Source organism: Oryctolagus cuniculus, chromosome X (genome assembly GCF_964237555.1).
Source record: "Oryctolagus cuniculus chromosome X, mOryCun1.1, whole genome shotgun sequence".
Lineage (NCBI taxonomy): Eukaryota > Metazoa > Chordata > Mammalia > Lagomorpha > Leporidae > Oryctolagus > Oryctolagus cuniculus.
In genome coordinates this window covers 18,516,984-18,541,671 of record NC_091453.1, presented here as the reverse complement: position 1 = coordinate 18,541,671, position 24,688 = coordinate 18,516,984, and the positions used below count along the sequence as shown (strand labels likewise).

General features: G+C 35.6%; 1 protein-coding gene across 17 annotated transcripts in view; it reads left to right on the top strand.

Annotated features, from left to right (window-relative positions):
* DMD (dystrophin) overlaps positions 1-24,688 on the top strand; it is a 2,248,405-nt gene that overhangs the window by 1,401,882 nt on the left and 821,835 nt on the right. For all 17 annotated transcript variants that reach the window (XM_070067426.1, XM_051827673.2, XM_051827679.2 and 14 more), the window contains 2 exons: positions 8,416-8,563; positions 11,196-11,345. In XM_070067426.1, the coding sequence (XP_069923527.1) occupies positions 8,416-8,563; positions 11,196-11,345 (298 nt within the window). The remainder of the gene's footprint in view (positions 1-8,415; positions 8,564-11,195; positions 11,346-24,688) is intronic.

Below are 24,688 nucleotides of genomic sequence, written 5' to 3'. Positions count from 1 at the left end.
AAAACTTAGAAAATTATATTGAAAAGACAAAAATTCTTCACAAACTGATGTATTGATTTCATGTAATCGTGATCAAAATCCTCAATTTTTATTTTGTAATTTGATCAAATGTTAAGATAGCTAAAGTGGTAGAGAAGATAGTCCACTAGAAACTGAACAGTTTTTTGAAGGGGTTGAAGTAGTGTATTACTGTCACAAAACTCTACAGTAAATCAGCAAACAGAACCTTAGTAATATAAACCCTTTTAATGAAGAAAGTGCCATAAATCAGTAGAGAACAGATGTGCTTGGAAGAAAATATCAATTTCTGAGAAAACTTTCAAGGGCAGAAATATAATCTATATAAATTTAAGATGCATTAAACATTAGATTTTTAAAATGAAGTTATAAAGATCTAGAATAAAGAAATAAATAATTATAGCATGGCTACTATTTTGAGAATAATCTCAATGAAAGAAATAGTAGAAATAAATTCTAACTTAGAAACAAAAAATGCAAAACTTAAAGGTAAAAGGGAAACTGTAAGATTATTCACAATAAAGGTGATTTATGATAATTCGAAGAGTTGTTGCAAATAAATAAGAAAACATTGTTGAAAAATGCATAGCATACATAGCAGAAAATTGACAATAGAAACGTAAAATGACAAATGGGCATAAACATACATTTTTCAACTTTTCTACTAAAAATATACAAATATCCATGCAGAACATATTTTTCTATCAAGTATATAAATCATAGTGCTCAAAAGTGGTAAAGATTTGGTAAGAGTAGAATTTTGTAACTATCAGTAGGAGTTTATAAAGGTTCTTAGTATCAGTGTTGCAAAGATAATTAGCAATGTATATCTAAATCCTTAGGATTCTTATTGTTAATTTTTCTTCCTTATTCCAAGGCATTTAGCAAATATGTGAGCCAAAATGCATAAACAAATGTATTTGCTATAGAGTTATTTATTATAATGAATAATTGGAACCAAGCGAAATGCCTAATAAGACAAGAATGGTGAAATATGGTGTTCCCAAATATAGCTTATTACTCAGATCTCAGAAGTCAGCTTTTCAGAGAGTAATTAATGACCTAAGAAAAATACTAACAATGGAATTTAAATGAAGAAAATAGGTACAGAATATTTATACAGTTTGATCCCAAATGTATAAATCGCTATTATAATGAATAAGTACATCTGCCCTATTTGTCTTGGCTGAATATTCTTAAGAGGAAAAAAATAGGCAACAAAGTAATTTGAGATATGTTTAGAGTGTCAGTGAGGGGGTGGTGGTGTTTGCTTTTGGAATTTTATTCTAAGCTTGGGAATTTTTTTGTTTTGTTTTGATGTTACTCATGTCTGCTCTTCCAGTTTTTGCTTCGTTTTGGGTTTTGGGGGTGGTTCGGCTTCAAAAATGTCTGTTTCTATATGAAAGATGAAAAAAGTCTTATCAGTCTGTTTAGGTTTTACAAATGTAATCAGATTTTAGCAAAGGTTTTCTTAACTAAAAGTGTGTGGAACAGTGTGCAAGATGATCTGCAGTCTAATATTAACGGAGACAAAAATTTGGACAACAAAAAAGTAGAAATGGAATGGGCATTTGGCACAGCTGTTAAGATGTTGCTTGGGATGCGACCTCCTGTATCAGAGTACCTGATTTCAAGTCCTGGCTCCAGTCCTGATTCCAGCTTTTTGCTAATGTGCACTCTGGAAGGGAGGAGGTGATGGCTCAAATACTTGGGTGTCTGCCACCCATGAGGGAGACCCAAAGTAAGCCCCTGTCTCCTGGCTTCAGCCTGGCCTATCCTGGGCTGTTGAGGGCATTTGGGGAGAGAACCCTTGATCCCTTGTTAGGAATGATCTCTCTGTCTCTCTCTGTCTCTCTGTCTCTCTCTCTCATATTTTGAAAGAGTAGACCCAGGGATCGAATAGGGTTAGAACTTTTAAGAAATAAAACATGTCTGTAGTAGGATTTTTTTTCCTCTTCAATATTTGGTTCTAAGGCCAGAGTCTGAGAGAAAATTATGTTTTCCCACAATTTAAAACAGGCTGCAAGCAATTGAGATCAGTTATGTCCCCATAGGGTTTATGGAGAAGCAACAATAATATTGTTTCTATTACCAACCATTTCCAATCTTCTCTGTGTCCCATGTTCTGAAGGAAAAAGTGATACAAGAAAGGCAGACTCTAAATATGAAGATGCTTCAGAAATAACTCAACCAGGCTTTTCACTTATATTCTACTTTTGTTTGTATACATAAGAAGGATATATGACAAAATTCAATCAATCTAAAAAGAACAAGTTTCTTCATGGAATAAAACCTCAGAGTAATAAGTGTCATAGTTGACATTCCCACTTCCTACCCATTCCCACTTCCTACCTCCTTCCCCTTTGAAACTTAACATGGTGGCATCCTATGGTCTGCAACTGCTGGTGTCTTTAATTTAGTGATATGCTACACTGCCCATGGGTGTGTGAAGTAGACTGTATTTCACAGTCAGCAGTTTGCACAGTGTGAAATATTTTTTAGAACAGAAATGTATGCAAGATTGAAAAGAATGATGAGAGAATTCATTCATTCACTCGGTTATTTATTGAGCATCTATTCTATGCCAGATATTGTTTCAGGGCAAGGATTACAGCAACAAATTAAACACATGGAAATCATTATACTTGGGAAGTTTAATTTCATGTATTTGAAATAGATAATACACCAAGTAAATAACCAAGTTACAGAGTATGAGAAAGGGAAAATAGGAAAAAATAGAAATCTGAGGCTGGAAATATAATTCTATGTGAGATCATCAGGGAGGATGTGCAAGAGGTTAGGGATCCACACGTGTTTGATATTTGAAGGAAGAGCATTCAGGAATATGGAAAAGCAATGGCAAAGACTTAGAAGCAGAGATTCATCTATGTGTTTGAGGAATACAGCAAGGAGGCAACTGGTTCTCAGGAAAGATAAAAGAAAGGAAAGCAGATGGAAATGTGACTGAAAGATGAGAAGACAGGAGCCAGTAGATCTCATAAATTTGTGTTCAATAGAAAAAAGTAGGTGAGCTATATAATGTAATTTAAATTTTTCTTATTACCATGTTTAAAGAGTAGAAGGCCACTGGTAGAATTAATTTTAATAAATTTATTTAACTCAGTGTATTAAGATACAGTGTGATACATAAAGTATTAATGAGATATAATATTCTAAAATTTGGGGGCCAGTGTTGTGGCATAGCAGGTAAAGCCCCCACCTGCAACGCTGACATCCCTTGTGGTTACCCTGGCTGCTCCACTTGTGATCCACCTCCAAGGCTAATTTAAGGCTGGAAAAAGCAGCAGAATATGACTCATGTGGGAGATACAAATGAAACTCCTGGCTCCTGCCTTTAGGCCAGCACAGTCCTGGCCATTGTAGCCAAAGAAGGAGTGAACCAGCAGTTGGAAGATTCTTTCTCTCTCTAACTCTCAAATAAATAAATCTTCAAAATAAAAAGTAAAATTTTATATACATAAATTTTGGCACAATTTTAAGTTCACAACAAAATTAAGCAAAAGATAGAGATAATTATTTCTTTTTGTACAAACCTTTGAAATCTCATGTGCATTTTACATAGTTTATCTCAATACCTGTCAGCCACATTTCAAGTGCTGAGAAAGCTCCAAAGCTTTCAGGTGTTTCAATATAATGCCTACTATATTGAACAGCACAAGTCTGGATCCTCCTAGGGCACTGTAAAAACTCTGGCTTTATCGTGAATGAATTAGGAAGCAGTGGAATATTTTAAATGCAGTATGATATATATCTGGCTTGGTTTTCCACAGTATACCTCTAACTCCTGTGTTCAGAGTAGACAGAGGGGAGAACGCAAGCTTACATGTCCCAGGACAGACTTTGGACAAGGTTTCATTGCGTGGCAAAAGATTGATCCCCACATGCTTGTTAGGTGAATGGATGAGTTTAGCTGTAGTTCTCTCAAGGTCCTATCTTTGCACAGGCTATGTGTTTCAGCATAAAGTATTTCCTTCATGCTCTAGGCTCCTGCCACTATGTTCTCTTCGATGTCGCCCAAGCTCTGCTCTAGAAATAATTTATCCTCTTATCATACTCAGAATCCTTAGTTTACATACTCTTTCTTTTCAACAAGAGTGAGATTCAAGACAAGGTACATAACATATCCATCTTTTCTTTAAAGATTTTTATTTATTTATTTGAGAGACAGAGTTACAGTATTTGAATGTTAAAATCACCATTGAAATGTTTAAATCATCATTGAAAGGTCAGCACTGTGGCATATCAGGTTAAGCTGTTGCCTATGATGCCAGGATCCTATATAGGAGTGCCAGTTCAAGTTTTGCCTGCTCTATTTCCAATCTAGTTCCCTGCTAATGTGCCTGGGAAAGTAGCAAAAGATGTTCCAAGCCTGTGGGTCCCTGCCACCCATAAGAGAGACCTGTATGGTATTCCAGGTTCCTGGCTTTGGCCTAGAGCAGTCCTGGCTCTTATGGCCCTTTGGGGAGTAAAGCAGTAGATGAAAGATCTCTCTCTCTCTCTCTCTCTCTCTGTCTCTGTCTCTGTCTCTGTCTCCCTCTCTCTCTTTATCTCTCCCTGTCATTCAAATAAGTAAAATAAGCATTTAAAAAAACCATTGACCTATACAGTTATATGTCTACTTTTATATATGTGTGTATATATATATATGTGTGGATATATGCATATATATATATAATACATCTATTTGGAGAAATGTATAGCTCCTAAAAGATAACAAAACAAAAAACTGTAATTTGTTTTCAGTGCAAATCATTTGATTTAAGTCTGCTTTTAAATATATTTCTTAAAAATAATTTACCAAATAACAAACAGTAAGAAAAGAAAAAACACAAACACCTCCTTGAAAACAGAGACTTATAAGTTAAAATACTTATAAAATACTTATAATGCAAAAAGATAAATATTCATTTCTAGAAAGTATTTACATGAAATGGATTTTACTGAAACACTATTAACATTAAAATGCATATGCTTCATTCCAAAATACACCTTAAAAGTTCATTAGAGTATTCAACAAGTATTTAGTTAATTAAATTGATCATAATACAAAACTTATTAATCAAACATACAGCCAAAGTTTTGCAATACTCCTTATTAAATGTTAGCATTTTATTGTTTGTGAATTCAGAGTATTTCATTATTATTGAAGAAAATTCTTGAAAGATGCAAGATATTTCCTCATATTTTAATAAAATAATATGGTTTCATATTCTAGTAGCTGTTAATCAGCATAAATAAATTAGGAAAATACAGGCACATATAGATACAAATACCCAATCTATTATATGACTATATTGAAGTTATGTTTGTGTTTACTTAATGCTTATTTTTGGTCATAATTGAAACTATAATTTTCAAATAGACTCATTTCATTTTTGTGCTGTTTGATTACCTAAAGATCTATTACATTTAGCAACTTACTATTTTTTTTCTAAGCAGTGAACTTGAACTAAGCTTATTTGAAGACGTCTGTTTATCTTTCCTGTGCTCACCAGTCACCTGCAGTCAGGGGACAGTTTAGCTAGGAGTCTTTCTCTCCCCCCCCCCCTCCATCCCTCCCTTTCTCCCTCCTCCTCCCTCTCCCTCTCAGAGAAATCTCTACTGCTGGTTTATTCCCAAAATGGCCACAACACATGGTCTGGCCCAGGTCAAAGCCAGGAGCCAGAAACTCTATCCTGGTCTCTCCCATGAATGACAAGGACCCAAGTACTTTGGTCACCTTCCACTGTATCCAAGGCCCATTAGCAGGAAACTTTGTTGAAAATGGAGCAGCTGGGACACAATCCAACACTCCAGTGGATTTCCTACTGAATTCTACAAAACATACAAATAGGAACTAACTCCAGATGCCTTTCAAACTGTTCCAAACTATTGAAAAGGATGAAACTTTGCCAAACTCTTTTTAAGAGGTCATCGTCACTCTGATACTAAAACCAAAGATACAACACAAAGCTAAAGACCAATATCCTTGATAGACATACATGCAAAAATTATCAACAAAAATACTAGCAAAGCAAATGCAAAAATACAACAAAAAAGATCATACATCATGATCAAATGGGATTTATCCCAGAGATGCAGAGTGGTTCAACATTTGAAAATCAATAAAGTTCTTAAATAATATCAACAGAATGAAGAACAAATCCATATGGTCAACTCAAAAGATGCAGACACATTTGGCAAGATTTGACACCACTTCATAATAAAAACCCTCAACAAATTGGGTGTAGAAGGAACATATCTCAAAAATATAAAGGCTATTTATGACAAATTAATAGGCAATATCATATTGAATGGGGAGAAGCTGAGAGCAATGCCCTTAGACGTGGAGCAACACGAGGTTGTCCACTTTGCCACTTTTATTCAATATAGTTTTGGAAGTACTATCAGGAGCAAAGAAAGAAAGGGAATTGAAATTAGAAAAGAAGTAAAAATATCCATGTTTGAAGATGAAATGACGTTGTACATGGAAAAGCCTAAACACTCCACCAAAAAGCTGTTATAACTGATAACCAGTTCCATAAAGTTGTAGGATATGGACATCAACATACAAAAAAGTAGCATTTCTATACACTAATAATGATCTCACTGAAAGATAAATCAACAACAAAATACTATTCTCAGTAGCTACTGCAAAATAAAATATCTATTAATAAATTTGACCAAAGAAGTAAAAAGGTCTCTATGATGAAAATTATAAAGCACTGATGAAAGAAGTCATCAGTGACACAAAGCAGTGGAAATGTATCCTTGGCTCATGAATTGGAAGAATCAACATAATTAAAATGTCTATATTACCTAAAGCAGTCTACAGATTCAATGCAATACCTATCTATAAGTCTTTGATCCAATATATAGGAATAAACTTATAGCTAATTAAACATATAGTATGTGCACTTCTATAATTAAAAACTCACTAGCATAACATATGTTAAGTATTTTTAAATCAATTTTTCTGTGTCCTCCAAAGAGATTCTGAGTTATAATTTGGAAATTGTTTATTTTATTTTATTTTTTAAAGATTTATTTATTTGAAAGTCAGAGTTACAGAGAGAGAGGGAGAGACTGAGAGAGAGAGATCTTCCATCAATTGGTTCACTCCCTAAATGTTGCAATGGCCGAGGCTGGTCCAGGCTGAAGCCAGAAGCCAGGAGCTTCAGCCAAGTCTCCCATGTATGTGGCAGGGTTGCAAAAGCTTGGGCCATCTTCCACTGCTTCCCCAGGCTACTATCAGGGGACTGGATCAGAAGTAGAACAGCCAGAACACAAACCCACACCTATATGGGATACCAGCATCTCAGGCAGTGGCCTTACCTGCTACAGCACAATGCATACCCCCTGGAAAGCATTTTAATAATCATTTTGTGTTTTTATTTTAAACCCTTGCTTTTATTTTTGTCCTGTAATTTTCTATAAAGTATGCTTTAATTAAGCATTTTTAAAATGTGCAACTTCATGTTATATACTTGCTCCAGTGGTTCTCAACCTGGGACACTTTCTCCCCAAATTCCAGCATCACCCCCAGGATATTTTGCAATGTCTAGAAAGATTTTTGGTTGTCACAATATGGAGCAGGAGTGCGGACTTGTTACCGTGTTTTTTGCTTTGCTTTTTAATTATGTATGTGTGTGTATATACATATATATACACATATATATGTATAAATATATACATACGTACACACACACACACACATATATATATGGAAGGGAGAGAGAGAGGAAGATCTTTCATCTGCTGGTTCACTTCTATAGAATGCCTGCCACAGCTGGGGCTGGGCCACACTGAAACCAGGAGCCTGGGATTCATTTGGGTCTCCCACATGGGTGGCAGGAGCCCAAATAATTGGGCCATCAGATACTATCTCCCAGGGTGCACATTAGCAGAATCAGAAGCAGAGCCTGGACTTAGAGCCAGGCACTCTGATAGGTGATGTGGTGATCACAAGGGTTTTCTTAGCTGCTGCAGCAAATGGCCACCCTTGGAGTTGCTACTGCCACCTAGAGTGTATAAGACGGGAATGATGCTCAACATCCTACAACACACAGGATAGTCCATCACAACAAAGAGTTAGCCGATCTTAAATGTCAGTAGTGCTGAGGTTGTGAAACCTGCCCAAATGCAAAATGATAATAATGTTGGATATTTTAAATAAAATATTTTCTTGACCATTTTCAATTCCTTTATCTTTTAGAAATTTTTGAAATATTGAAATTGCTTTGTTCAAAATGAATGAATTTCCTTAAAATGAATAATGTATTGTTAACATTTAATTGCTCATTTTCTCAAAAGTGTTTGTCATGTTTTTTTCCAGTTTACTTTTGAAAAAATTGGAGAAATATGTCACTTATAACTACTTTATTCTCCTTTCTGCAGGCTAGAAGAACAAAAGAATATCCTGTCAGAATTTCAAAGAGATTTAAATGAATTTGTTTTATGGTTGGAAGAAGCAGATAACATTACCAGTATTCCACTTGAACCTGGAAATGAGCAGCAACTAAAAGAAAAGCTTGAACAAGTCAAAGTAATTTTATTTTCTCAAATACACCAGGGCTCACTTATATAAAGAGTATATGAATCTATTTTTAAATGTGCTTATCATTGATTTTCTGCCAATTAAGTTATAGTTCTTCACTAAAGTGTTTTTCTTACAACTTTATTTTGTCTTAAGCCATAGGCTCCCAATCTATATGCATTCTTGTATGTATATATGTATAGATGCATTTATTACCTATAAATTGCATCTATTCATACATAATACATGGGAGATTTTTTAACTAATTTGAAATTATCTTTAGACTTATTTGACACCTCCATGGCTTCAGATACTGAAACTTAAGAACAAATGTGGAATCATAAATCCAAATGAGAATTATTTTTTAAACTTAAATTTTGGATTAACATGTAACGTGTATGTATTTCAACACATATACATAGCTTACCCCACCATATCAGGTAACTAGCCTTTTAATTTCCTTATTTTTTATTTGTATTTGGAGCCTACCGGTTCCTCTCTTCAGTACCTCATACAGAGGGTTTCCCTCTGTCTTAGGCTACATACCTAGATATTTGAGGAGAATTTTTGTGAAAAGGAATCCCATTTCTTAGGACTATCTTAACACCCCAAGCAAACCCACTAGTTCCGCCTTTAATTAAAGATAGATTTGCCAAGTGATGTTTTGTTTTGGTTTGTTTTGTCTACGGTTAAGGAGGCTGTGGTGTTTGTCTGCATTCATACTGTTTGAACAGACATCCAGTTCATCCAAGTAGCATTTCTGGCCCTCCTACTGTGATAGTTACTTATTACTGATTTCTTCACCTGGCTTACTGGCACGCTCTGTGCAGCTGAATTCACTTTCACGATTTTAGCTTTAGGATAACAACTCTTTAGGATCTCTTTTATTTTTACTGTTAAAGGGAGGGGGAAAGGAAAAGAAAGGAAAATGAATAGTTTACCTCCACTATTATTTGTCAAACATGATGTGCAGTTGCATCTAATATCTTAGTGAATATTTGAACCAAACTTTCACAATGCTTGCTACAAGGATACTTCAAAAAGTTTGTGGAAAATAGAATTAAAATCTAAGTATATTTTGTCACATACAAACAATTAAAATCAATGCATAGGGCGGTCTTGTAAAAATTCATGAAAATGCATGTGTTATGAAAAAGTATACATGGATTTCAAATTCTTTGCACCAAAATAAACTTTTTAAATTCCAATTTTATGAAGTTTCTGAAGAACCTTCATATCCTCACTCTGTAAGGTTCTATAATCAAAGAGAAATGGAATTGCTTCTTTATCAATGATTCACTTGGTTGACACATGTAAATTAGTCTAGTGTCAACCATTTATTTCTATAAATCAAGAAATTTTCACATGAACAGGAGAAAAAGTATAACATTACAATAGTATTTAATTCACTATAAAAATACTGAGCACTTATTATATATGACATTGTACTAGGGTTTGAGATTCAAAGTGAAAAGTTTGGGAATAATGTAAAGATGGTTTGCCTTGAAAAAATGAACTCAGTCTGTTCTAGAAGTTCATCTTTTCTAAATGTACTGAGTGTCACATAGAGCAGTATAACTGATGGCTCATTTAATAGACATAGTAAGTGATATTCACTTAATAATAAATAATCTTACTTTCTCTTCTCATTAGATTATCTAGATCAGCAACATCCAATACAACTTTCTTTGATGATGTAAATGTTCTTAATTATCCTTTTCCTTAGAGACAGTCATACACACCTTTTGGATCTTTGAAAAGTGGTTAGTGTGACTGAGGAACCAAAGCTTTTATATTTTTATTCATTTTATTTACTTATAAGTAACATCATGTGGCTAGTACTGGAGGCTGTTGATGTAAATGACATAAATGAATAAAAACCGTTATTAATGATTAATACCATTGTAATTTTATGGGTCTGTGGAAAGGGCATAAACAGGGTGATGCTGAATGGATAAGAGAAATTTAGAGATGTGAAGGAGTCAGAAACAAGGGTTCCAGCATGAAGCTGCCCATGTTTGAATCACAGTACTGTTTCTTGCCAGTTATTTTTCCCTTGGCACTGGCATGTAATCTGTCTTCCTCAGTATCCTTCTATAAAATGAGTAGGAACTACTTTTATTATTATTATACTATGAAGATAAACTGAGATAATGTACTCAGACTTCATCACAGAGCCTGGCACTGTGTACGCTGAGTGTGTGTACTGTTCGTACTAGCGGTCTCTCAGAATGATAATGCAGTTTCTTACTTGGTGGCATTCTGTGGTGTGCTTTGGCATGTGATGCTACCTAAGAGGATGATGAACTTACCCAAATTGTCCTTTTTAATAGAAATCTGTTTGCAGATGCTAAGTCCATTTGTGGCATTGTTTTAGAGGTCACCTTACAACCTAACACGTTTCTCTTGGAAAATGCCCAAGGGACAAGGTAATTTTGTCCATTCTAAGGTTTATCTACTTAAGAGTGGATGTCTCAGTCCACCAGCTCTGTACTCTGTAGAAAACTGCTGGGACTTGAAGTGCCAGTAGGCCTGTGGTCAAGTTGCTTCATTTTGATAGACTAATCAATAGGAGCGAAGACAAGGTAGTTGGAATTGTGCTGTAATTCATTTTAAACGTTGTTGCATTTGTCTGTTTCAGTTACTGGCAGAAGAGTTGCCCCTGCGCCAGGGAATTCTAAAACAATTAAATGAAGCAGGAGGAACAGCACTTGTAAGTGCTCCCATAAGCCCAGAAGAACAGGATAAACTTGAAAATAAGCTCAAACAGACAAATCTCCAGTGGATAAAGGTTAGACATTAGCCATCTCCTCTGTCACATGTGTTAAATGTTATAAGTGTTTGTATTTGCTTTGTTTCCTGAGTGCTTTATTGGTAGAGGAGAAAGTTGGTATGTAGATTGTTGCTTTGTTTTGTTTTATTTTAGCCGGATCATTTTTTATTTGACAATATTTAAGCACGATATACGTGGTCTAATTCAACAAGTGTCATAAACCAAAATTACTTCGTTCCTATATCATAATCAATAGTTAATGTAGGCTAAACCTCTCCAAAAGGCTACTTATTTATTTGCCTACTTATTTACTTTAGAGTCTCCACCTTTCTACTTTGGATACTTTAAAAATATAATATCAAAATGTTTTATCAAATTAAAATTTACTTTTTAAAACAAAACTGGTACATAAGAATTTATAATGAAAAGTAGCATTAATTAATCCAGCAAGTTTTATTGAAAAATAATGTTTTTCCCACTGTACTGCCAAGGCATCTTGGTTGTAAATCAAGTGATCCTATATGTATGAATCTGATTCTGAATTGCTTATCCTCTTTCACTTGATTTTGCCTGCCCATTAATCAGTACCACACTGACTTAGTTGCAATCTTTTTTAAACAGCTTTACTGAGATATAACTCACATACCATTAAATTCACCCATTTAAAGCATAACATTCAGTGGTTTTACAGTATTAATTTATTTTTATTGTGATAATATATAATGTAAAATTTGTCATTTTAATACCTTTAAGCATACAATTCAGTCATATTTATTAGAACCATTACCACCATCTACTTCCATAATTTTTCATCACTCTAAACAGAAACTCTGTTACCATCCAAGAATCGTTTCCTATCTCTTCTTCCTCTCAGCCTTTCATAACCTGTAATCTATGTATCTCTGTGAGTTTCTGTATTCCAGATATTTCGTATAAGTGGGAATCATCCAATATCTCTCTCTCTCTTTTTTTTTTTTTTTTTTTTGACAGGCAGAGTAGACAGTGAGAGAGAGAGAGACAGAGAGAAAGGTCTTCCTTTGCCGTTGGTTCACCCTCCAATGGCCGCCATGGCCGGCGCACTGCGGCCTGCGCATCGCGCTGATCCGATGGCAGGAGCCAGGTGCTTATCCTGGTCTCCCATGGGGTTCAGGGGCCCAAGGACTTGGCCCATCCTCCACTGCAATCCCTGGCCACAGCAGAGAGCTGGCCTGGAAGAGGGGCAACCGGGACAGAATCCAGCGCCCCGACCGGGACTAGAACCCGGTGTGCCGGCACCACAAGGCAGAGGATTAGCCTAGTGAGCCGCAGCACCAGCGATATTTTATATATTTCTATATAACAATGAGAAAATAGAAAGATGGTCTGAGAGCTCCAATCCTTTAATGTTTCTTGTTGACTGGGAAAGTCTTCTACATGTGCTAAGGTACAAAGCTGATACACCTGCTGAAGACTAGCTTCACTTTCCATAATACAGAGGGATTTGTTCTGAGATATTCACACGGACTCCTGGAGTTCTCTCTAGATTCTGAGTTAAATTTCTTTAGAGAAGAATGATTTAGTTTTTGTTTGATCTATTGATTTGTGTTTATTTTTATGTATCAGGAAATGCTATGGTCAGACTGTCTTTGTGTGATAATTTTCAACTAGGAGAAAACTTTGATTTAGGGTTTTTCTGTATCCTAATGTTAACCGGCTTCTTACTCCACTACTATGACGTCTTTCATGCAAACACTCTAGAGGTTCTGCTAGAGTCAGCTGTCCCAGTTCCTAACACTAATTCTCCCTTACTTCATATGGCTCCATGTGTGCTTACCCTGGATATGTTTTTGACCTTCAAAGATGCTTTAAAACCTCTCATCTACTTATAACCACAGATCCATTACTCTGTTGAATATATTTAGTACATGTTAACTTTTTTCAATCCAAAATATAAGTCAAACTGTAATCCCTTAAACTTTGAGCAAATATATGCCAAAAAGATATTGCATAACTGTAATTTTCATGTAATGTAAAATGACTTCTTTCAAAAATGGTACAATTACCTCTAAAGAATTCCTTGTTATTCATCAGCACGATAAAAAATATTGAGGTATGAAGAAGTTATACTGAGAAAAAATTCTGTTCTTTATACAGAAATAATTGAGACTTCATCTTAAATTGTGTCAGGTTATTTGTTATATTTTTAAATTGATGATGCAGAAGTTCTTGTAACAGATCACTTACAGGACTGATAAAATATTCAGGAACTGAAATTATACCAATTTTGTGAGATTGAATCAAAATGTGAACCTAGGGCTCTATAATTCAAGTAAGTAGATATTTGAAAAAATACTTTTTACTTTAATATATCAGCACTTTCTCATTTATGTAAATAATCAGAAAAAATTTTTACAGTAATTTTTTTTTCTACTGAAGAATGAAGTTTCTTCTTTCAGTGACTTTAAAATGCCATGTAAAGTTATGGACACCTAAAAATACAGGAAATGTGTTGTTTCAGTAATTAAATTTTATAGCAACATAACAATATAAATAAAATCATTTCTCATAGGAAGAGAGATTTCCCACAATATCCCCGTACATCTTGACATTGTAAAAGGGAACACAAACATAATTGTTGGAAATGCCAGAGAATTGTCTAAAATGTACAATGGAAGCTTTGTGGATTATCAAACATGAGTCAGAGTCCTGTGTCTTCAGCAATAGGATAAAACGTTAAAATCTTATGATAGAAAATTGGAACTAAGACTATGAGCACATCTTGGGTAGACTTATTACAGCATCCACAATATTCTGTTTCCTACCGCAAAATTATAATTTCAATGGTACGCCTTTGCCATTAGATGACATTTGAGATCTTATTCGTTGATCAAGTTAAAATTATTAAATTGGGGCTGGTGCTATGATGTAGTGGATAAAGCTGCTGCCTGCAGTGCCGGCATCCCATATGGGTGCCAGTTCGAGTTCTAGTTGTTCCACTTCTGATCCAGCTCCCTGCTAATTCACTTGGGAAAGCAGTGCAGGATGGCCCAAGTGCTTGGACCCCTGTACCCATGTGGGAGACCCAGCTGAAGCTCCTGGCTCCTGGCTGTGGCCTGGCCCAGCCCTGGCCATTGAGGCTATTTGGGGAGTGAACCAGTAGATTGAAGACCTTTCTCTGTGTCTCTGACTGTCCTTCTCTATAACTCTGCCTTTCAAATAAATAAATATTTAAAAATATTTAGTCATGTTTTCACCACCCCATCTCTGTTATCTTAGATTGGGGAATAGGAATAGGAAGCAAATGATCAGTGCAAGGTTTAGGACCATGTAAAAGTCAGTAGTTTTTTGAAAAGGAAAAATGTCTATGATTCACTGAGAGATAGTCTTGATCTTCCCATTTCTCCACCATCATCCTCCTTATTTCAAGGACTGTAGTAGGTGATATACTTGAAACTAATAGATTGTGGTCACTGGATCACAAATACAAGAGGATCTTCAAAAAACTTATGAAAAATGTGTATTATATAAAATATGCAAGGATTTCAGGTTTTGCACCAAAATCAACTTATCTTCTAAATCCATTTTTATAAATTTTTAAAACCCCTTTTTATGTCATTTTATTACCATCATAGTAGCTCCAATAATTCCTAATTGCATAATCAGAGGGAAGGTGCCTGTCTCTACAGCTAAGTCTAATGTGCTGCATCCTGCACGTTTAGCTGATTTACTATTTACTTGAGTATATTTATGTTTCATTACTTAAGAGAAAAACAGTTCTTGGTGAAAATCCAGTTATTCCTTTAATGGAGTGGTGAACCATATGATAAATCCATTGCAAAAGTTTGTTGCCTTAGTGTAGCCTGGGTAACTTCTCTTTAAATCAGATAAAGAGAGTGCTGCTGTAAGCCGAATAAAGCTTTAGCTTAAATTATGGGTACCTTCAGATAAGGATCATGAGGCTGTATCATCATTTTTGTCTAATGTATAACTTAACCTTTACAGTCTTTAGCAATAATAGTCTTAAGATCCACAATGTGGGAATGTTATTAAAAGCTAGCCTCTCTCTCAGCCTCTCTGTGTTTCTTTCTCTCTCTCTTCTCATTACATGATTTCTACACACATGTCTGTGTTGTTTTCAATAATCATCATCTTCACACATCCATGGATGTTCTCTGAATGTGGATGTTGGGGGAGAGGAAGTGTGTGTGTGTGTGTGTGCTGGGTTTCTCTCTCCTTCCAACCTCTCCCTGGCATTATCACCCTTTTCCTCCTCTCCTTGTAATGAATTGACATTTTGTATGTCTGTTATGAATGTACTCTTCTATATGCATATAGACCACTTCTTTTCTGCCCCAGGAGTAGATGTGGTACATTCTCCTCTACTCTCCCTTTCTCTTCACTCTATCCCTTTATCTCTCTTTCATCTCCTTCTTGTCCTTATCACCTTGTATATCCCTTTATCATTCGTCACTGCTCTTTTTATATGTTATGTGTGAGTATTATTTAAAGTACCCAAAAGTTTTATAATTCTCCATTTTTGAATCCTATTGTATCAACCCTATATCTAATTGAAACAGTACAAAGGTAGGGCATGCTTTCTGTACGCTTGGGATTATTCAAATAGAGGAGCCTCGTGAAGCTAAATTACTCTCACATCTTATGGATAAGTACACTGAGTCCTAGGAAAGTCATGTGGCTTGTTTGAGATCACATAGCTGTCTATTTAAATATTAAGTGATTACAAAACAAATGTGTTGTTTTCACCTTTTGGTAACACTTGGGTGATTTTTATGTAGAGAATATGATCAAAACAAAAAGAGTGAATTCCAATTCTTCCTTCATAGAAACTGGTGTTTCTTTTTTAAATTTTTTCTGATACTTTATGTTTTCATGTTAATGTAATTTTAATACTAAGGGAACAGATTCAGTGTAGTTCACAGATGCAATTCTAAGAATGTAATGATATTCCCTTTCTCCCTTCCATCCTTCCCCCTTCCTCCATTTTCCTTTTTTCTTCCTTCCTTCTTTCCTTGGTTCCTTCCTTCCTTCCTTCCTTCCCTTCCTTCCTTCCCTCCCTCCCTCTCTTCTCTCCTTCCCTCCCTCCCTCCCTCCCTCCTTCCTTCCTTCCTTCCTTCCTTTTTACTTTTTGAGATAATATATTTCGAATTTACATTATAGTCAAGGACTTTTAGCTCCAGTAAATAAAGAAATCAACAAATGACCATCATTCAGTGGTAATATACACAAGAGCAATGAACAATAATCAAATGGAAAGATGACCATTCCACCCATATACAGTACATTTTAAAATAATCACAGATCATTACAACTATAGTGATCTAACATTAATAACCATTAACTGGCAAAAATATAAAACAAATTTTGACACAACTATATTTGCAGCAATATTGATAAACACAGGCATTTCTTTCCCTTTTTTATTTTTTCTTTTAAAATTTCATCTCATATATGTAAAGGAGACATGTGGTGTTTGTCTTTTTGTGTCCAGTTTATTTCACTCAACTTGATGTCCTTCACTTGCATCCATTTTGATACAAATGGTAGAATTTCATTCTTTTTTATAGCTGAATAATATTCCATTGTGTGTGTGTGTGTGTGTGTGTGTATCACATTTTCTTTATCCATTCATCTGATGATGGATACCTATGTTGAGTACATATTTTGGCTATTGTGAAGAGTGCTGCTATAAACATGGTGGTGTGGGACCACCATGTTTGATACATGTGTTCGTGTATCTCTTTGATACACTGTGTTCATGTTTTTGGGGTACATACCCAGTAGTAGGATGGCTGGATCTTATGGAAAGTCTATTTCTAGTTTTTAAAGAAATCTCCATACTGTTTTCCACAGTGGGTACACTAATTTACATTCCCACCAACATTGTATAACTGTTTCCCTTTTTCCACATCCTCACCAGTATTTGTTACTCTGCCTTTTGTATAATATCCATTCTGATGGGTGAGATGATACCTCATTGTGGTTTTGCTTTGCATTTCCCTGATATTTAATGTTCTTGAGCATTTTTTCATATATTTGTTGGCCATTTGTAATCCTTATTTTCATAACAGTCTGCTGAAGTCCTTTGCCCATTTCTTAATTGGATGTGTTTCTTTTTATATTTAGTTTTTTGAGTTGCTGTTATATTCTGGATATAATCCTTTGTCTAATATATGGCTCACAATTTTCCCCCATTCTGTTAGATTTCTCTTCAGCCTAGTGATATTTTTAAAAAATTTTTGAAGATTTATTTTATTTATTTGAAAGACAGAGTTACAGAGAGAGGTAGAGAGAGAGAGAGAGAGAGAGAGAGAGAGAGGTCTTCCATCCACTGGTTCACTCCTCAGATGGCTGGAGCTGTGTCAATCCAAATCCAGGAGACAGGAACCTCCTCTGGGTCTCCCACGTGGGTGCAGGGGCCCGAGGACCTGGGCCATCTTCCACTGCTTTCCCAGGCCACAGCAGAGAGCTGGATTAGAAGAGGAGCAGCCAGGACTAGAACCAGCACCCATATGGGATACTGGCACTTCAGGCCAGGGCTTTAACCCGCTGCACCACAGCACCAGCCCTCAGGCTAGTGATATTTTCCTCACTGTGCAGAAGCTTCTTCTAAAGAAACTATCTAAGAGTTTTTGTTACTTTTTGCCCTTTTTTGAAAATTAGAAACCATTATACTTAGTGAAAGCCAGTCTCTAAAAGACAAATATCATGTTTTTCGTGATCTTTGGTAACTAATAGAGTACAAAAATGTAATATATATGAGCAAAATTAACATATTGAGATTTGATTTTTTTATAGCTCTCGTCTCTACTGTTGAGTAACACTTTTTTTTTCTCTTACTATTTGTTGAATTCTTTACTTAGTAGAAAATTAAGCTTATGATATAAAGTAAACTGAAAGTATGTCATTGTTAAAATTAAAAGAAAGAATAAAAAAGGAAGGAGAGAGAAGGGTGGGAGCACAGGTGGGAGCAAGGGTAGGGTGGGAAGTATAACTGTGTTCCTTAATCTATATATGAGAAATAAATGAAATTTGCTCACCTTATATAAATTAAAAAATTAATAAAATAAAATTGCTTTCTTGAAACTTCTTACTCTGGAACATTTGTGATCATGTAATGTAGGACAACATTTTTATGTTGTTTTAAAATTGGCTATATGCCTACTTCTTAATATTAATCTTCATATGTAGTATGTGTTATGAATTCCTATTAGTCATATAAAATGTATTTTGTTGAGTAAATTTCAATATTTATATAATATTTTCCTACTTATTTGTAAATAATAAAATACTATTTTATTTGTTACTACATAGGGGATATAAAATATTTCATGTAAAGAATAAATCATTTGGGGCCGGCACCTTGGCTTACTTGGTTAATCTTCTGCCTGCGGCGCCAGCATCCCATATGGGCGCCGGTTCTAGTCCCGGTTGCTCCTCTTCCAGTCCAGCTCTCTGCTGTGGCCCGGGAGGGCAGTGGAGGATGACCCAAGTGCTTGGGCCCTCCACCCGCATGGGAGACCAGGAAGAAGCACCTGACTCCTGGCTTCAGATTGGCACAGTGCCAGCGGTAGTGGCCATTTGGGGAGTGAACCAACAGAAGGAAGACCTTTCTCTCTGTCTCTCTCACTGTCTATAAACTCTATCAAAAAAAAAAAAAGATTAAAACATTTTACTAGCATGCTAACAAAAAATCTAATTCTCATGACCTAAAAAATTAGATTTCCCAAAATAATATATGTGCATATGAAAGCTTTAAAACAGAAATAAACCAAATCACAATATTAAAAATTATTAAAGTGAAAATATTAAACAACTCCTAAGACAAAACATTTTCCATGTTACACAAATGGACATGACTGTATTTCCAGAAATATAGATCAATTTGTGTCAACACCTTATCCTGTTACTTCTAAGTATCCTTTTAAGGGCTAAAAATTTTAGATTTGTCCTTTTTGATTTCCATTAGATAAATAAGTGTTTTGTCCTTTCTAGTTTGCCTGTAATGCCAGTTATAATTAGCCATCATGTACCAAGAAAAAAACAAGTAAACTTAAAAACCTAAAAATTTTTTTCCTCTTCTTGTTCAATAATGGACATTTGCTCCAATCAGTTTCCTAACATAATACAATGTTGAAGAAATTGTTCCAATAGTAACCAAGGTCAATTATTGTTATTTTTTTTCTGAAGAACAGAATCATTACTGGAGTTGTTGCCATGCTGACTGGTGTTTACAGGGCCCTGAAAAAAATGCTCTGAAATATAAAGTAGGAGTGATAATAATGATTGTCTGAAGTCAGTTGTCTGGGAGTAATAGCAAGGAATTGATGGTTCCATTGGAGCTTTGATATGCTCATAATGATCTCTTAAAACTGTATTTGTAACATAATCAACATAGTCCTTAATAAGTCTGTGTGCTAAATGGCAGTATTCAAGAAAATGGAATTTGTGTATTTAATAAGCATTTTGTTGTCTGATAGTTTTTGGAAACCTATCATCTTAGAGGTTTCCTTTATATAGTTAATAATCACATCAAAGCATCTATTGATTCATTATTCATTCCACAACAACCTGTGAGTGACTACTATGTGTGATATGCTACTATAAGCATATTGTAAGCAATTCCCACCCTTGCCTTGTTTAAAGGACATGCATAACTTTGTTAGAGCTTGGCATTGTAAATATCCATAGCTCTAGTTTATAGTTGTAAAATTGAGGCAGAGAGTTGGGGGAAAGGTGTAGTGATTTAAAGTTTATAACATAGGCATCTTTGACTTTGCCTCCTATAATTTCACACTGACATGTAGTATGTAACTAAGTTGTGTGTCATGAGTACATCACAATTTGCTCTTTTTTTCTTTTTTTTAGATTTACTTTTTATTTTATTTGAAAGGCAGAGGTACACACAGGGAGGGAAAGATAGAAAGAGATCTTCCATCTGCTGGTTCACTCCCCAAATAGCTGCAATGGCTAGGGGTGTGCCAATCTGAAGCCAGGAGCCAAGAGCTGCTTCTGAGTCCCCCACATTGGTGCAGGGACCCAAGCACTTGGGGCATCTTCTCATGCTTTCCCAGGTGCAATAGCAGGGAGCTGGATTGAATGTGGAGCATCCAGGACTGGAACTAGCACCTATGTGGGATGCTGACATCACGGACAGAGGCATTACCTACTATGCCACCAGTGCTAGCCCTCAATTTGCACTTAAAGTCCTGGTTTTTGCATGTTATCCCATGATAATATTTAATAGCTACCTCTTTAATAAGTGTACCACTCTAAATTTTATTTTTAATATTTATTTGAGAGGTGGCAGGAACCCAGTTACTACAGTCATCACTTATTGTCTCCAATGATGTGTGAATGACCTTCTTGATAAAATATGTATGGAATCACCCTAGTTACAAGAATATTAGACTCTTAGAGAAAGGCTTCGCATGGTATTCAATAACAGTTGTTATACTCATTGCTAATTTTCTTATCAGGAGTATCAACATCCCTGTCATCATGTATCCTCTTGACACTTCATTGAAGCTGAAGTTGAAGTTGTAAAGTTTGGGCAGTCCTAAACCCTGAGTGTTATAACTAGCAAATTAATCAATCTTTAATTACAATAAATTTAAGAATGTGTGCTCTATAAGTTTTCAAAATTCAAATTCCAGGCACTGCTTGCAATATCAATCAGACACTTTGCAAACAAAAGTAGAAGTAATGCTGAGTAGGCAGTTTGCTACAGTAATTAATGATACTATTTATGGATTATGGATCCCAGCTGTTAGCTGTGTGTGACCTTATAACTCTCATATCCACACCTCAGTTCAACATCTGCAAAATTAAGATAATAGTAGAACATATCTCCCCAGGTTAAGGTGAAAATTTAGTGAGAGTGCATGGGAAATTTATTTAACATAGTATTTGATAATTGCTCAAAAATGTTCACTTGAAAAACTAGATAAAATTGTTAAAATATAAAAATCAAGTACAGAATTACTGCTGGTGTATCTTAATCAAGCAGTTATAAAAACTGCCGATGGGGAGAAATCTGGAGTATGTACCACCATTATGGAAGCAAGGGACATGTCTCCTCGGAGACACCAAGGCAACACCGAGACCCTAAAGGAAAGCACAAAAGGTTATCATTCAGTCCTTTCCCATTCCTCTCATCTCATTATTGTCTTTGACAAGCTAGCCTATTTGATAATGTATCTCGGAAAAAATGAATTTTGCCCTCACATTGCCCAAAAAGCCTAAGTAAGTCCAGATTGTTTTTGAACACCAGTATTTCCACATTTTGAGCGTTAACATGACGTAAGTAACTTCTTAAGCCTGAACATTTAAAACCAATCAGCTGGCCTGAATTTAACTGGGAAATCCAGGCAGAGAGCATATTACACCTCTTCCTTGCTTCCTCAACTTCTTCCCCCATCTCCATTTGGTCAAGTGATGAGAAACCGTCAGCAGAAAGTTACCATGGTGCCAGATGCTGCTCGGTTAGGATCACTCAACCTAATGCAAGGTACTTTGTTCATTTCAATGTAATACTATTTAAAAATATAAAGGAACAAAACTCCAGTATAAATTTAAAGGCACTGATTCTTGTGCAACAGCTCATTTACATATTCGAAAGAGAGAGAATGTATATCACATATTAAACCGTATCACTTCAATATGCTGTGTCTAAAACTTTATTTAAAAGGTAAAATAATTTCCAATTAAAAACAGATTTAACTATTCTTGGCAAACTCTATTTCCTGTTCGCAATCAATTTAAAATAAAGATGAATATTATGATGATGAAAAGAAAAAGAGGAGGCCGGTGCCACGGCTCACTTGGCTAATCCTCCGCCTGCGGCGCCGGCACCCCGGGTTATAGTCCCGGTTGTGGCGCCGGATTCTGTTCTGGTAGCTCCTCTTCCAGTTCAGCTCTCTGCTGTGGCCTGGGAAGGCAGTGGAGGATGGCCCAAGTGCGTAGGCCCTGCACCCACATGGGAGACCAGGAGGAAGCACCTAGCTCCTGGCTTCAGATCGGCGCAGCGCACCAGCCGTAGCAGCTATTTTGGGGGTGAACCAACGGAAGGAAGACCTTTCTCTCTGTCTCTCTCTATATAACTCTGCCTATCAGAAAATAAAAATAAAATTAAAAAAGAAAAGAAAAAGAAGAAAAATTTCATAACTCGACCTTCAGTGTAATATTTTTAAGTCCTTTACTAGCACAAAGGTGTTTGCCCTAAAGCAATAAATTTTAAAAAGAACTAAAACAATAAAAAGGGATTTTGATAATATCAATTTTTTCTTTCCTTTTGTTTCTACAGTGCTTTTGCTGACTAGAGTGTAGAGTCATTTCTGAGACTAGAAGGGTTTCCGTTCTTTTTTACAATTTAATAATCTTGAAATGGCATTAAAGGTGTTTCTTTTGCCAACTTTTTAAACTACAGTTGAATAAGGAATGAAGATTAAAGGCCATATTTAAGAGCATGGATTGTAAATTCTAACCCAGTTTCATTTATTATACCACCTGCAAAGCCACTGTGTAATCTAAAAATAAAATTGCAGGGCTATTTTTATAAAAGGTCAGAATCATACCAAAAATTAACCTTTCTTTCAAATCTTTATACTCATACATCAAGATATGTGAGTTTATTTATGTACCTAAAAAATTTAGCACTAAATCCTGACTACTATATCCATGTCAGCTGACCCCTAGTGCTTCAAACTGTAGAGAAGGGACATTGAATACTGAGTTGGTTGATGTATTCCATTTTTGTCATAGACCACCTGCCAGGGCTTATAACAGATCTGTAATGGGTTTCTTACCTTTTATTGTGTAGAAAATGGATTGATAGATTAGGTCTGGGGCCAATGAACCGTGGAACCCTTGGTCTGCAGGAAAGAGTTTATCACCCTTTGATGTTATTTCTGTCTTGTGTCAGCTGAGAAGGATGAGCTAGATTATCCAAGAGTAAGCTGAGTGCCAAAATCAGCATTCTGCTCATTTATCCACCTTATAGTTCAGGGCAAGGCCACTGTTTGGGTTATGAAGTGGCTGATAAGGGCCTGATGGAGAAATTTTGTCCTGATGCCTTTTAATTTGCTTGCTGATATTAGAACTAATTACAAGACATTGGAGAGAGCATTTCCTTATTGCTAGATAAAATCAATCTGTTTGTTGTATAAGTATTTGAGTGGAATTATACAGTTATAATTTGTGAGTATTTTCAGTTATTACTGTGAAAAGTATAGTCTATCATTGGCATGGTTGGCCAAGTGTGGAGGAAAAGAGATGGACTAGAAAATGGGCCAGAAACCAAAGTCATCTCAAGGGTGTTTCAGAAAAACTCTATTTGTCCTGGTAGTTAAGATCTGTATGCTCCCTCTGACTGATGATTTTAACTTAAATGCAATCTAAAAATAAAATTCTTATGAAAGTGACACATTCTGATTGTGTGTAACAACAGTTGAATAGGACAGTAATTCTTGAACTTCTTCAGATTTTATAAAAGAAAGAAAATTCTGCAATTAAATCACATTTTAAATGACTATCATAAAGATTGGTTTTGCTGCTACTATCACTATTGTTGTTACAAATGCTAAAGCAGTGCAATTATCTCCTTGAAGTTACTTTGTTGTTTTATTTGTATCAGTGATGTGTATCTGTCTGCTGAAATCATCAAGATACTGGTGAAAGTAAAGAGAAAATTTATTTTTCAGGTGCTATTTAGGTCCTTATTCCTCGGAAACAAATAAAAGACAATTGACAGAACAGGAAAATTCATAGAAAATTCACTTTATGTTTAAGGTTTTATATGCTTTAGGATTGGATGAAAAACTTTTTAAATGCTACAGTAAGTAAGAAAGATATTGACAATGGGGCTGGCACTGTGGCAAGCGGGTTAAGCCGCAGCCTGCAGTGCTGGCATCCCATATGGGCACCAGTTTGAGTCCCGGATGCTCCACTTCCCATCCAGTTCTCTGCTATGGCCTGGGAAAGTAGTAGAAGATGGCCCAAGTCCTTGGGCCCCTGTACCTGCATGGAAAGACCCAGAAGAAGCTCCTGGCTCCTGGCTTCAGATCAGCACAGCTCCGGCCGTTGCGGCCATCTGGGGAGTGAACCAGTGGATGGAAGACCTCTCTCTCTCTGCCTCTTTTTCTCTAACTCTGACTTTCAAATAAATAAATAAATCTTTAAAAAAATATATTGACATTAACATATTCAATTGTTTATACTGAATCTGGGTGCAGTATGATTAACTAATCACTTATATTTTGTATTAAGTATCAATTTTCTTTTTTTTTTAAAGATTTATTGATTTACTTGAAAGTCAGAGTTACACAGAGAGAGGAGAGGCAGAGAGAGAGAGAGAGAGAGAGAGA